This window comes from Ascaphus truei, chromosome 3 (genome assembly GCF_040206685.1).
Source record: "Ascaphus truei isolate aAscTru1 chromosome 3, aAscTru1.hap1, whole genome shotgun sequence".
In the NCBI taxonomy this organism is placed as follows: Eukaryota; Metazoa; Chordata; class Amphibia; order Anura; family Ascaphidae; genus Ascaphus; species Ascaphus truei.
The window spans coordinates 401,070,562-401,084,652 of NC_134485.1; the positions used below are offsets into that span (position 1 = coordinate 401,070,562).

At 42.1% G+C, this 14,091-nt stretch overlaps 1 protein-coding gene across 4 annotated transcripts in view; it reads right to left on the reverse strand.

The window, feature by feature from the left end:
* NAALAD2 (N-acetylated alpha-linked acidic dipeptidase 2) overlaps positions 1-14,091 on the reverse strand; it is a 204,324-nt gene that overhangs the window by 44,596 nt on the left and 145,637 nt on the right. For all 4 annotated transcript variants that reach the window (XM_075592544.1, XM_075592542.1, XM_075592545.1 and 1 more), the window contains exons 13-14: positions 1,773-1,836; positions 373-440 (exon numbers count right to left, since the gene is read on the reverse strand). In XM_075592544.1, the coding sequence (XP_075448659.1) occupies positions 373-440; positions 1,773-1,836 (132 nt within the window). The remainder of the gene's footprint in view (positions 1-372; positions 441-1,772; positions 1,837-14,091) is intronic.

The following is a 14,091-nucleotide window of genomic DNA, read 5'->3' on the forward strand; positions in this document are numbered from 1 at the left end:
GAAAATGCCAGAGGTAATGATGCGTTGAGAGGAGATGAAAACCCTATGGGACAAAAAAGGGTTTAGCAAATGAGAAATTGGTGTTGCTTATCATTCTTCAGATGCAGTGAACATATTACATTTCCATGTGCAAGAAAAATATGCATGAGAAAATAAACCATCAAATTAGTCCTGATGTACAATTAGCTTGTTTTGTGACATCTGGTTCATCAAGATGTGCTTAATTGAATTAGAGAACAAGAGTAACAGTTATAATAAAGTTATAAGTGTCGCCTTCTAGGACCACAAGCAAGCATAGCTAATTAGCACATGAGCCACAAATGAGGCGTGACAGAATCTCAACAGTACCAATGATCTGATTTAACGACTTACCTCTTTTGTCAGGTTATATACCAGTTTGTACAGCAGTGGTGTGCAGTCAACTCTTAAAGTGTAGTTGCCTGTAAACAAACATCTTGGATTAAAAAAAAAATAACCACATGCATGTATTGCATGTATTGTATGTATTGAATGAGATACAATGTATTAGTTTGCAGTGCATTGCAGATCTTTAAATCTGCCAAGGAATTAGTCATATCCCAGGCTTTCTAGTACAGCTTCTGAATAGGTAGCATATACATTCAATTGTTTATAAGGTGTGAATGTGGGCAATATTCTAAAACAGCTAACGATCTGTATTCTTTACTCTTATGGCCTCCCGTTTTTGTTTTATAATCATAATTCTCTTTGCTCTGATATATAGCTATATATAATATTTGTATATTATAAGTTTTACGGCATTAAAGGAAGGTCGTGGGGATGCTGGAGTGGCCTGGTAATGTGGGGTTGTATGGTGTAAAATAGAGGTGCCAGATGAGGAGCCACTGTTGCAAAAATAGCAGAAAGGGCGTCAGATGAAAGCTATATGACCATCTGAACCACATCACTTTGCTTCTTGTATTGTCTTACAGGTTTGGGATTTGTATAAACAGATGGTAAGACCAAGCTGAAACTAAAATCACACAACAATGGCATCACTCCTTCTGTATTCACTTTTAGTTGTTGGAGTCTAGTACAAGGACAGCACAAGGTTTAAGTATTTAATTAATTTAAGTACATTGACATAATTAGCAGGGTCGGTGCTGAGGTATTCGGCATCCTAGGCAAATCTTCTGGCTCGCGCCATCTCTCTCCCCCTCCCCTCCACTAACTTTCAGAGGTTTTTTTTTCTAACTGAAAAATTGTAATCTTATACCTAATAGATTTTAGATTTTTTCTAACATTCATTCATACACACTCCGCCCTCTCTCCCTGACACACTTTCTCCCCCCCCACTTCCGCCACTCGCTCCCCCCCTCCGACACTCTTCCCCCACCCACTTCCGCCACTCGCTCCCCCCCTCCGACACTCCCCCCCCCCTCCCTTCCGACGCTCTCCCCCTGACAGCTGACAAACACACGCACAGGGAAGCCACAGAACGCACAGCCTCACCTCTCTACTGCTGCCCCCATGCTGACCTGGTGGTGACACAGACCATAATATTGCACTTTAGGTGGACTATATTTTATTTCATAGCATGGCGTGAGGCACCCCAAAAGTTGGTTAGAAAACTTCTCATCCATTGTCATTGTAATTTTATTCTAGGAATGTCCTCTGCCTCACTTACTGGGACACCAAATAATAGCAGCTCAGCTTTTCGGGATCCAAACGCTTATTAATCAGATTAGGTCCCATTCAGTAATAATAAAAAACACACAAACATCGACGAAAGAATTATATAAAGTAAAGCTTACCTTCTATAGAACTATCTGAATTTATATAAGCCACACCACGTTCCTGGAGGATTTTGGCATTTTCCTTCACAAAAGAAAAAATAGTGCAATGTTACTTCATTATACACAGGGTTGAAGTATTATTATATTTTAATTTAAAAGGTACTGTTTAAAAAAAAAAAAAAGTATAACAGAAATGTATTGCAATAGTAATACAAGTAATGCTCCATACAGTAAAAATACAGAAATTGGTCAAATCTTAATGAAGGTAATGAAATTAAATGAAAAACATAATTTGAAAGTATTTTTTCATGATCATAGAAATGGGCAACAACAAATGTGTTAAAAGTATTGTCCCAGTTGGTGGCATTCTTATAAATACGTTTCCAAGCAAAGTGTCAATTACATCTACAGCTCTAATAGCAGAGAGATGCAAGAAATAATAGGAGGCCACTTAGAGTTGAATACCATCTACTCAGTGGAGGATTTCCAATTAGGCCCGGCCTAGGGTTGCAAAACTTGGGGGCAGCAAAAAGTCCGACCCATATACCTATTGGGCCTGATGGGAAGGCACTTGCATTTGACGGTGTAATTCGGAAGGAGGAGGGCAGCAGCAAGGAGGTGGCCGCCACGTTTAAGTGCCAAGGCGCGGCGGATCTTGAAATTCGCTGCTGCATCTACTAGCAAAGCCCACTGATTGGCTCATACCAAATGAAAGACAAATCCTCTGCTGTTCTTAACATGGTCAAAGGCAGAATACATCCTCTTTGCAATTTAGCATACAACTGTTTAAAATGCATGTCACAGGTGCTAATCAAAATGACATTTTCAATTAATTAGAGAGATATCACATATATTACAGATATATGATGTGATGGAGATATCTGTATTTTCAGGATTGGGCAAGTGGCCATCTTTGATTTTGTTAAAACAATAGTGTACATTCATTATAGAATTAATTAATCTTAAGAAATGTGTATATACACAGCAGAGAGGTCTTCATATTTATATTTTGCACTTTTAATAGTATGTATCTCATAATTTTCTAAGACCCTCTCCCTCGGTTTTTGTACCACTACAAATGGGCAACATGGAAAACATTTCAGACTTGAAGGGAAGCTTTGTGTGGTTATGCAGAATGATTACATTTTACCTTAAGAGAGAAGGATTGGGGAGCTCTACAGATATCTAATAACACAACACACTGGATAATGTTAATTTCCATGGTGGAGTCACATTTTCACTCACAAACTGACCATAACATAATGGGTACAGAGTTCAATCCTGGGACTCTATTAATTACTAATTACTAATCATTGTCCATCAGCAAGTTGACTATTACTTTTTTTCACATTAAAAAGTTAAATACACAAAGTTAGTGATAATTTCTTACATTACATTCTTAGACTTCTCTGGTTAGGGGGCAATTCTTAGACTATACTGCCCACTACCCCTGGTGACACATTGTACTATAAGCCAAAAAGAATCAATGTTTAGTATTGGGCCCCCCAGTGCTACACAGGCACACACATGCTTTGTTAGGCTTACAAAGCAGCTTTGACACACACACACCCACACACACACATATATACATACATATATATAGTCATGTGAAAAATAACGTACACCCTCTTTGAATTCTATGGTTTTACATATCAGGACATAAAAACAATGATCTGTTCCTTAGCTGGTCTAAAAATTAGGTAAATACAACCTCAGATGAACAACAACACATTACATATTACACCGTGTCATGATTTAACAAAAATAAAGCCAAAATGGAGAAGCTGTGTGTGAAAAACTAAGTACACCCTTACTGCTTCCATATGAATTAAGATGTTAAGTAGCAGACAGGTGCTGCTAATCAAATGCCCTTGATTAATTGATCATCAGCAAGTGTGAACACCTCTATAAAAGCCGAAGTTTTAGCAGTTTGCTGGTCTGGAGCATTCAGGTGTGTGTTAACACAATGCCAAGGAGGAAAGACATCAGCAATGATCTTAGAGAAATAATTGTTGTTGCCCATCAATCTGGGAAGGGTTATAAGGCCATTTCCAAACAATTTAAAGTCCATCATTCTACAGTGAGAAAGATTATTCAAAAGTGGAAAACATTCAAGACAGTTGCCAATCTTCTCAGGAGTGGACGTCCCAGCAAATTCACCCCAAGGTCAGACCGTGCAATGGTCAGAGAAATCGCAAAAAAACCAAGATTTACACCTCACACTCTACAGGCCTCAGTTAGTAAGTTAAATGTTAAAGTTCATGACAGTACAATTAGAAAAAAACTGAACAAGTAGGGTTTGTTTGGAAGGGTTGCCAGGAGAAAGCCTCTTCTCTCTCTAAAAAGAACATGGCAGCACGGCTTAGGTTTGCAACGTTGCATCAGAACAAACCACAAAACTTCTGGAACAATGTCCTTTGGACAGACGAGACCAAAGTGGAGATGTTTGGCCAAAATGCACAGCGCCACGTTTGGCGAAAACCAAAACACAGCATACCAGCAAAAACACCTCATACCAACTGTCAAGCACGGTGGTGGAGGGGTGATGATTTTGGCTTGTTTTGCAGCCACAGGACCTGGGAACTTTGCAGTCATTGAGTCGACCATGAACTCCTCTGTATACCAAAGTATTCTAGAATCAAATGTAAGGCAATCTGTCCGACAGCTAAAGCTTTGCCGAAATTGGGTCATGCAACAGGACAATGATCCCAAGCACACCAGCAAATCTACAACTGAATGGCTGAAAAAAGATAAGAATCAAGGTGTTGCAATGGCCCAGTCAAAGTCCAGACCTCAACCCGATTGAAATGCTGTGGCGGGACCTTAAGAGAGCTGTGCATAAACAAATGCCCACAAACCTCAATGAACTGAAGCAACGTTATAAAGAAGAGTGGGTTAAAATTCCTCCACAACGATGTGAGAGACTGATAAAGGCATACAGAAAATGATTACTTCAAGTTATTGCTGCTAAAGGGGGTTCTACAAGCTATTGAATCATAAGGTGTACAGGCATACCCCGTTTTAAGTACACCCGTTTTACGTACACTCACAAGTACGTACATTTTTTTTAAATTGCACCTTACCCCCTGTGTACGTACACATGCTTCGCGAGTACGGACACCAGGGGGCAGCGTGCGCATGCTGCGGCGGTGTGCCCTCTCTTCCTCTCCCCGGCGCTTCCTTTACCCGGCTCCCCTAGCTCTTCAGTTCCCCAGCTTCCCCCTGGCTCTTCCTTTCCCCGGCTCATCCAATGCCTGGCTCTTACGAACACCCCCCACCTGCCCTGGCTCTTCAGATCACCCCCCTGGCTTTTCCGATCACCCCCCGACCCCTTCCGATCAATCCCCCACCCCCCCTGGTCCTTCCGATCACTCCCCCCACCCCCCTGTCTCTTCAGATCACCCCCCCCCACCACCCCTGGCTCTTCCGATCACCCCCCCACCCCCCCTGGCTCTTCCGATCACCCCCCCACCCCCCCTGGCTCTTCCGATCATCCCCCCATCCCCCCCCCGGCTCTTCCGATCACCCCCCACCCCCCCTGGCTCTTCCGATCACCCCCCCCACCCAGCCTGGCTCTTCCGATCACCCCCCCCCCGAGCCCGCTCAGAGCCTCCGCTTACTGCCATGCTTCTGCCGCCCGCAACCTGCACGCTGCTTCAGGTAGGGGAAGAAAGGGAGGAGGGACATGGGGGGGTTGATGTGAGGGACATGGGGGGGGGGTTGATGTGAGGGACATGGGGGGGGTGATGTGAGGGACATACAGGGAGGGGGGTGATGTGAGGGACATGCAGGGGGGGATGATGTGAGGGACATGCAGGGGGGGTGATGTGAGGGACATGCAGGGGGGGTGATGTGAGGGACATGCAGGGGGGGTGATGTGAGGGGCATGGAGGGGTGGGGATGATGTGAGGGACATGCAGGGGGGGAGGATGTGAGGGACATGCAGGGGGGGATAATGTGAGGGACATGCAGGGGGGGATGATGTGAGGGACATGCAGGGGAGGATGATGTGAGGGACATGCAGGGGGGGTGGATGATGTGAGGGACATGCAGGGGGGGTGGATGATGTGAGGGACATGCAGGGGGGGTGATGATGTGAGGGACATGCAGGGGGGGTATGATGTGAGGGACATGCAGGGGGGGTATGATGTGAGGGACATGCAGGGGGGGGGATGATGTGAGGGACATGCAGGGGGGGGATGATGTGAGGGACATGCAGGGGGGGATGATGTGAGGGACATGCACGGGGGGGATGATGTGAGGGACATGCACGGGGGGGTGATGTGAGGGATATGCAGGGGGGGGATGATGTGAGGGACATGCAGGGGGGGATGATGTGAGGGACATGCACGGGGGGGATGATGTGAGGGACATGCAGGGGGGGTGATGTGAGGGACATGCAGGGGGGGTGATGATGTGAGGGACATGCAGGGGGGGATGATGTGAGGGACATGCAGGGGGGGTGATGTGAGGGACATGCAGGGGGGGATAATGTGAGGGACATGCAGGGGGGGATGATGTGAGGGACATGCAGGGGTGGGGATGATGTGAGGGACATGCAGGGGGGGGGATGTGAGGGACATGCAGGGGGGGGTGGATGATGTGAGGGACATGCAGGGGGGGTGATGATGTGAGGGACATGCAGGGGGGGTATGATGTGAGGGACATGCAGGGGGGGATGATGTGAGGGACATGCAGGGGGGGGGGATGATGTGAGGGATGATGTGAGGGACATGCAGGGGGGGATGATGTGAGGGACATGCACGGGGGGATGATGTGAGGGACATGCACGGGGGGGTGATGTGAGGGACATGCAGGGGGGGATGATGTGAGGGACATGCAGGGGGGGGATGATGTGAGGGACATGCAGGGAGGGATGATGTGAGGGACATGCACGGGTGGGATGATGTGAGGGACATGCAGGGGGGGTGATGTGAGGGACATGTAGTGGGGGTGATATATGGGAGACGCAGGGTGGTGATATGAGGGGTGTTGGAGGAGATGTGATGATTTTACCCGTGCGGCCCGATTTTTGTATGGGGGGGGGGGGATCTTTTAAAAATGTATTGAGGCGGTGGGGCTCTTTTAAAATGTATTAAGGCGGTGTTTTTTAAATAAAAAATGTATTGAGGCGGTGGGGGTCTTTTTAAAATGTATTGGCGGGAGCGGGTATTTTTATTATGTATTGCGGGGTGGGGTTACATGTATTTAGAGGGGTGGGGGGTTTTGGTATGTATTTTGTGGGGGGGATTGAGTGAGTGGGGTAATTGACATAATTTTTACATAATTTTCCGTTCATCCATTTTGCATCTGCCAGCACTAGTAAGAAAAAAATCAGCTGACATTAAAGATTTTCTTTCTATAAAGCTTACTATATTTATTTTGGTTACAAATGCATTATTTACATCAGTTATGCACGTATATGACGATTGCAGTATAGTACATGCATCGTAAAGTGGAAAAAAAGTAGTGCTTCACTTTAAGTACATTTTCACTTTACATACATGCTCTGGTCCCATTGCGTATGTTAAAGCGGGGTATGCCTGTACTTAGTTTTTCACACCTGGCTTCTCTGTTTTGGCTTTATTTTTGTTAAATAAATCATGACACGGTGTAATATGTCATGTGTTGTTGTTCATCTGAGGTTGTATTTAACTAATTTTAAGACCTGTTAAGGAACAGATGATTGTTATGTCCTGATATGTAAAACCAGGAATTCAAGAAGGGTGTACTTTCTTTTTCACATGACTGTATATCAATGGACATGGGGTACAACAAAATGGCCAATTAGTGAAATGAGTAATATGGATTAAAACTGTCTTGAATGTCCTGATAGTGTGTGAAAGTAAAGTCCCAACTGTGACTGGTACTGTGAAAAATAGAAAAAAGCCAAAAATGTTGAAGTACTGCTTACATACAATTTATGAGTACAAGACAAGGGGCTACTTACAATGTAGCTGGTAAAATACGCATTGTGGGTGTCTGCCACCACATGGGCAATCATGATGTAAAAGCTGGTGTCTTCCTCTCCTCTCTGGTGTGTCTGTGTGATCCGCTCAACTCCCATTGTCAGATCACGCGATGTTAGCCGAGTCCTGTCCAAATGACGTCAGAGGAAAGCAGGAAAGTTCATCGGCTACTCCAACAACTGAAGCTAGCCGAATCCCGCAATTATAGTCCTCTTGGGATATCGCAAAACACTCGGGCAGGTGGAGGGGGGTGATGCACTGCAGGGGTTACCTTGGCATGGAACTATAACAACCCTACGCATTTCGTTCTGGTAAGGGGAACTTCATCAGGGGTTACAAAATAATGCATTGTTACCTGGGATATACAGGTGTACACTACCGACACACTTTATTGAAGTGTGGTCGGTACCGCAAGCCGGGAAATCTCCCGGCTTGCTAGTGGCCGCCCCTCGGCGTGCCGCACGTCATAGACGTGCGGTCACGCGTCATCGGGAGCGTGCGCCCCCTGCACGCGTGTCCAGGGGCTCCCCGAGGGAGCCCTGGTGTCCCGCGATCGCGGGACAGCGGCAGGGGGTTCCGGGGGACCCGGCGGACCCGGCAGCGGTAGGGAGAGCGCCCCGATCGGAGGGCGCTCTTCCGCTGCTTCGGCGCGCGCCCGTCACACTCGGGCGCGCGCCAGGCTACTGCTGCGGCACAGAACGGGCAAATGCTCGAATAAACTGTGCCGCAGCAGTATGTCCTAACATATTGGTTAATTGCCCCAAGAGCATCTGCCAATCACAGAGATTCTCTCTAGTTCAACCAACAAGGTAAACAATGATGATATAAAAAGGAATGTAGGCACATATATTACATGCTCAATTGAGCTAAAACAATCAATACAATTTAAAATTGAATAGATCAAAATACTAATTTAAATAATAAAAGAGAACTTAAAAATAATAAGATAGTAATAAAAATAAATAAATAAACTTGCACATAGTAACCCATGGAGGGAAAATGAATGGAGATATCTACTGTGCAAAATATAGAGACAGAAATAGAAGCACATGAGCGCAGCAATGATTTTAGAATTGTCTGAGATGGAAACCTCTATAAACAATGATATAGGTGACAACTATATTGGTTAACTTGAGTCAATTATGAATCTACAAAGAAGGCACTGAGATCTATTTCTGCATTCAAACCATACAGAATGAGAGTTTTAAGGGTGTGTATCCACCTAGTTTCTAATTTAGAGATCTCATTAACCGTGTCACCTCCTCTACAATTAATAGGAAGCTTATCAATTCCCATACAAATTATACCTGTCGGATTTTGGTTATGAGGTTCTAGAAAATTATTAAAAAGTCTGTGTTGATGGAATCCTTTCTGAATATTAGTTATATGCTCAGCAAATCTAAGCTTGAGTTTCCTAGTTCTACCTATATACTGTAGGTTGCAAGGACATTGGATGAGGTAGACTATATTGGAGGAATCACAATGAATAAAATGTTTAATAGTAAATTCATATTTTGTTTTAGTTGATGTAATTTTTTTTACCTGTTTGGTTCATGAACATTCAGTTTGCACATTTTGCACTTCAAACACTTAAAGAAACCTTTGGTATCCAAAAATGTTATAGATAATGTTTTCGTATTGGAATTTCTTAGACAACTAGAAGCCACTTCTTTTTAATTGTGTCTGCCAGTAAAGATAACCCTCAACATTTAGGGGGATTTTGAGACATTAATACCGAGAATTTTTTGTGTTGTTATAAAGAATGGCAATTTTTATTATCTATAATGTTCTTTCAGGCTTAGAATATGTCAGTTCATTTTAGAGTATGTTTTTTTTTAATTATTTTAAGTACTCACTGTGTCTATATGGCACTGTCAGTTATATTTGATTTTTCACTTTGAAAGCCAATAAGAAGCGTCAGCCATCACCATAGCAATGGGGACGCTATAAAGTAACGTCTCCCAGCGTGGTTACGTATCCCCAGAAGAAGCCGTGTTTACGTGGTTGGGAGCAACTTGGTACATATATTTTTTTTTCATCAAATCTATAGCTGTATAGGAACAGTGTGGCTGCAATCAGCTGCCAACCATTTTTTGAGGACAATGTCAATAAGCATAAAACGGTGCTGCAATAATAAGCGTCATACTGGATGGAGTTATTAGTTTTTGTTTTCTCTAGAAATATGTTTGAGTAGATTGGATCCTATGTAGGATCGGATGTATGCATTTAACTTGATATTAATATAACAAACAGTGGACTTTCAAAAACAACATGTTGTTCATTTGGCATACCTCTCATAATCCACTAATACTATTTGTGGCATCTGGAAGGGGACATTTTTTCTACTAATAGGAAGATAATAGCCCTGTAGTTATGCTTCCAAATTGATAACTAATGTCCATTCTCAAGAGTCATTATCAGGCCATACTATTTGAAGTGATTTTGAGCCTGCTATTGAAAATACAATTCACAAGCATCTTGAGAGTAATAAAGCAACTCGTCTGTTAAAAGCAAGTTTTTCTGAGCCGGACTGCACTATTTCTTTCTAATCTGGCAGTTAGATAAATCATTAAATTACCAACCAGTATTGTTCGGATCTTCTTTTAGTTTAAAAATAATAATAATTTTTGATTGTTATGAATTATGTAATAAAGGTTTCATATAATATAATGAATTAAGTAGACAGTATTTTTTCAAAAATGTATTTTTTGGCATATAGTCTCTAATTAGGGAGTAGTCAGGACCAATCAGTTCATGTGTATACCCACTCCCTAAATTGTTCATTTATTATCCTCCTTTTAATATCTACCATACTATAGGCTATTTATGCTAACAATTACTGACATTGAGTCATTTGGGGTGTATATAATACATAGAATAAGTTAGTCATCATTAGAAGGAGTGCACCCATTTAAAGAGATTTTCTTTATGTTATGTACTTATGTTCATTGTTTATAGTTTCCACCTGGACACAATTAACCTTGGGTTGCACCCATCTCTGTATAGAGCAAGTGGTTATTATCTCCTATATTGTGGTGCAGTATGGGGTCCTTGAGAACCAAATGCCAATGTTTGTTGATCACCCGTTTGATTTTGGGTGCCAATGCATTATATTGTGTTATGAAAGGTACATCAAGGACTCCATCCACAGAATTATTGATGGGAACTCTATTTGTTTTATATTTAAGTACCTCTAATCTGTCAAGATTCTTTACTTTCTGATAGGCTTCATCCAAGATGGGATCCTTATAGTTTTTACTCTTACATTTTGTAATGGTGGCCTCAGCTTGTTCCTCATAAGCACAGTTCTTATTGCAATTACATTTAATTCTTCATAATTCCCCATAGGGGATATTATCCAGCCTTCTGGGGTAGTGATTGCTGTCAGCTTCTATATAATTAAGAGAGCTGACAGGTTTATGGATGGTTTGAGTACATATAGTGGTGTCCTCAATATAAATCAATAAATTCCAATTGTGTCGTGCTAAATTTGTGCGTGAATATCAAATTAAAAGTGTTAGAATTAAGATAATCTATAAACCGTGATAATGTGTGGTGATGACCCTCCCAAACTGAAAGAACGTCATCTATATGGCGTACAATACATTGGCACCCAAAATCAAACGGGTGATCAACAAACATTGGCATTTGGTTCTCAAGGACTCATACTCATACTACAGACTCATCTCCCCCAAAATCCATGGGCTATCTTTACTAAGGCAGACACATTTAAAAAGAAAGTAGCTTCTAGTTGTCTAAGAAATTCCAATACGAAAACAGTATCTAGCACATTTTTGGATACCAAAGGTTTCCTCAAGTGTTGGAAGTGCAAAATGTGTAAACTGAATGCTCATGAACCAAAACAGGTAAAAAAAATTACATCAACTAAAACAAAAAGTGAATTTACCATTAAACACTTTATTAATTGTGATTCCTCCTATATAGTCTACCTCATCCAATGTCCTTGCAACCTAAAGTATGTAGGTAGAACAACTAGGAAACTCAAGCTTAGATTTGCTGAGCATATAACTAATATTCAGAAAGGATTCCATCAACACAGTCTTTCTAAACATTTTCTGAACATCACAAACAAAATCCGACAGGTATAATTTGTATGCAAATTGATAAGCTTCCTCTTAATTGGGGAGCAGGTGACACGGTTAATGAGCTCTAAATCAGAAACTAGGTGGATACACACCCTTAAAACTCTCAATCCATATGATCTGAATGCAGAAATAGATCTTGGTGCCTTCCTTGTAGATTCATAATTGACTCAAGTTAACCAAGATATAGTTGTCACCTACATCCTTGTTTATAGATGTTTCCATCTCTGACAATACTAAAATCATTGCTGTGCTCATGTGCTTGTATTTCTGTCTCTATATTTTGCACAGTACATATCTCCATTCATTTTCCCTCTATGGGTTACTATGTGCAAGTTTATTTTTATTTCTATTACTATCTTATAATTTTTAAGTTCTCTTATTATTTAAATGAGTACTTTGATAATCTATTCAATATTACATTTTATTGATTGCTCAATTGAGCATGTAATATATGTGCCAACATTCCTACTTATATCATCATTGTTTACCTTGTTGGTTGAACTAGAGAGAATCTCTGTGACTGTCCCAAGAGCATCTTCCAATCAACCAATATGTTAGTACATACACCTATATATCCCTGGTAACAATGCATTGTTTTATTACCCCTGATGAAGTTCCCCTAACTGGAACGAAAAACGCGTAGGGTTGTTATAGTTCCATGCCAAGGTAACCCCTGCAGTGCATCACCCCCTTCACCTGCCCGAGTGTTTTGCGATATCCCAAGAGGACTATTATTGTGGGATTCGGCTAGCTTCAGTTGTTGGAGTGGCCGATTAACTTTCCTGCTTTCCTCTGACGTCATCTGTACAGGACTAAGCTAACATCGCGTGATCTGACAATGGGAGATGAGCGGATCCCACAGACACACCAGAGAGGAGAGGGAGATGCTGGCTGTTACATCATGATTGTCCGTGTGGTGGCAGACACCCACAATGCTTATTTTACCAGCTATATTGTAAGTAGCCCCTTGTCTTGTATTCATAAATTGTATCTCAACAGTACTTCACCATTTTTGGCTTTTTTCTATTTTTCACAGTACCAGTCACGGTTGGGACTTTACTTTCACACACTGTCAGGACATTCAAGAAAGTTTTTATCCATATTACTAATTTCACCGATTGGCCATTATGTTGCCCCCATGTCCATTGTTTGTTTTATATTCAGCTTCGTCTTTGCAGGAGACCCAAGACACTGTGGCAGCACTTTGTGGTTTTTTGTTCTTTTTTTGTGTTTTATATTGTTATTTTGCACACCTATTTTATATATATATATATATATATATATATATATATATATATATATATATATATATATATATACAAACGATACCGCAATCACACCGTGAAGCCAATGGTGCCCAAAAAACCCCAGCAATATACTGCAAATAATGAGTTGGTGGTGCTCCAGGGACAAGTATATATGATCAAAACGGAAAAGAGAAAAGGAGCACTCAAGAAAACCAAAAAATAACAATTTATTAAACACATCAAAAAGGCACAAGCTAAAAACAACACACAGGACCCTAAGTATTCTCAATGGACAAGGATAATAGCTGTGCAGAACATAAGGACAATATCAAATGCAGAGCACAGATGACACAGAGAGCAATGCTCACTGTATGATCACGATCCGGTCATAAAAGATAGAACAGGGGAGTACCCATATATAATGGCATGGCAACGTAATGATAATTACATGGGTGGCCGCACACTAGACAGTGAGTGACATACCACAATGCACATGCATCTCAAAATGACCTTTTTAAAGCAGAAAAACACATAAAGGAAAGGTGAACTGCATAAGACCTCCTATAAATGATAAATGTCAGTCATAATGTCATAAATAGTCATAAAGTCAGCATAGGCTGTATGAGTATAGGTGATGTGCTCCATAGACAGACTGCTGCCATGAAGTAAATGGAATGGTATACAAAATCTTCAAAAATACTGATCCAGAGGGTAAAAGCCCAGAGTACTGAAAAAGTCCAGGACAGAAGAAATGTGTATGCTCTATCTGCAAAAATAAAATGTCCCATAAGGCTTCCGGCAAGGGGGGGGGGGGGGGGCGGCGCGTGCACAGCGCTTCACAGCGATCTTGGGAGAGAGGGAGAGATTGTGATGTGAGGGGGAGTGGCGGGATTTTTGCAGGGGTGTGGTCATGACCTAACGCGGCTGGTTCGCCCTCATTGGCTGAACCGCCGGCAGGGGCGCGAGTTACAAATCCAATTTTGTTGTGTTTAAGAAAACCTGTCCTACAGTGCGG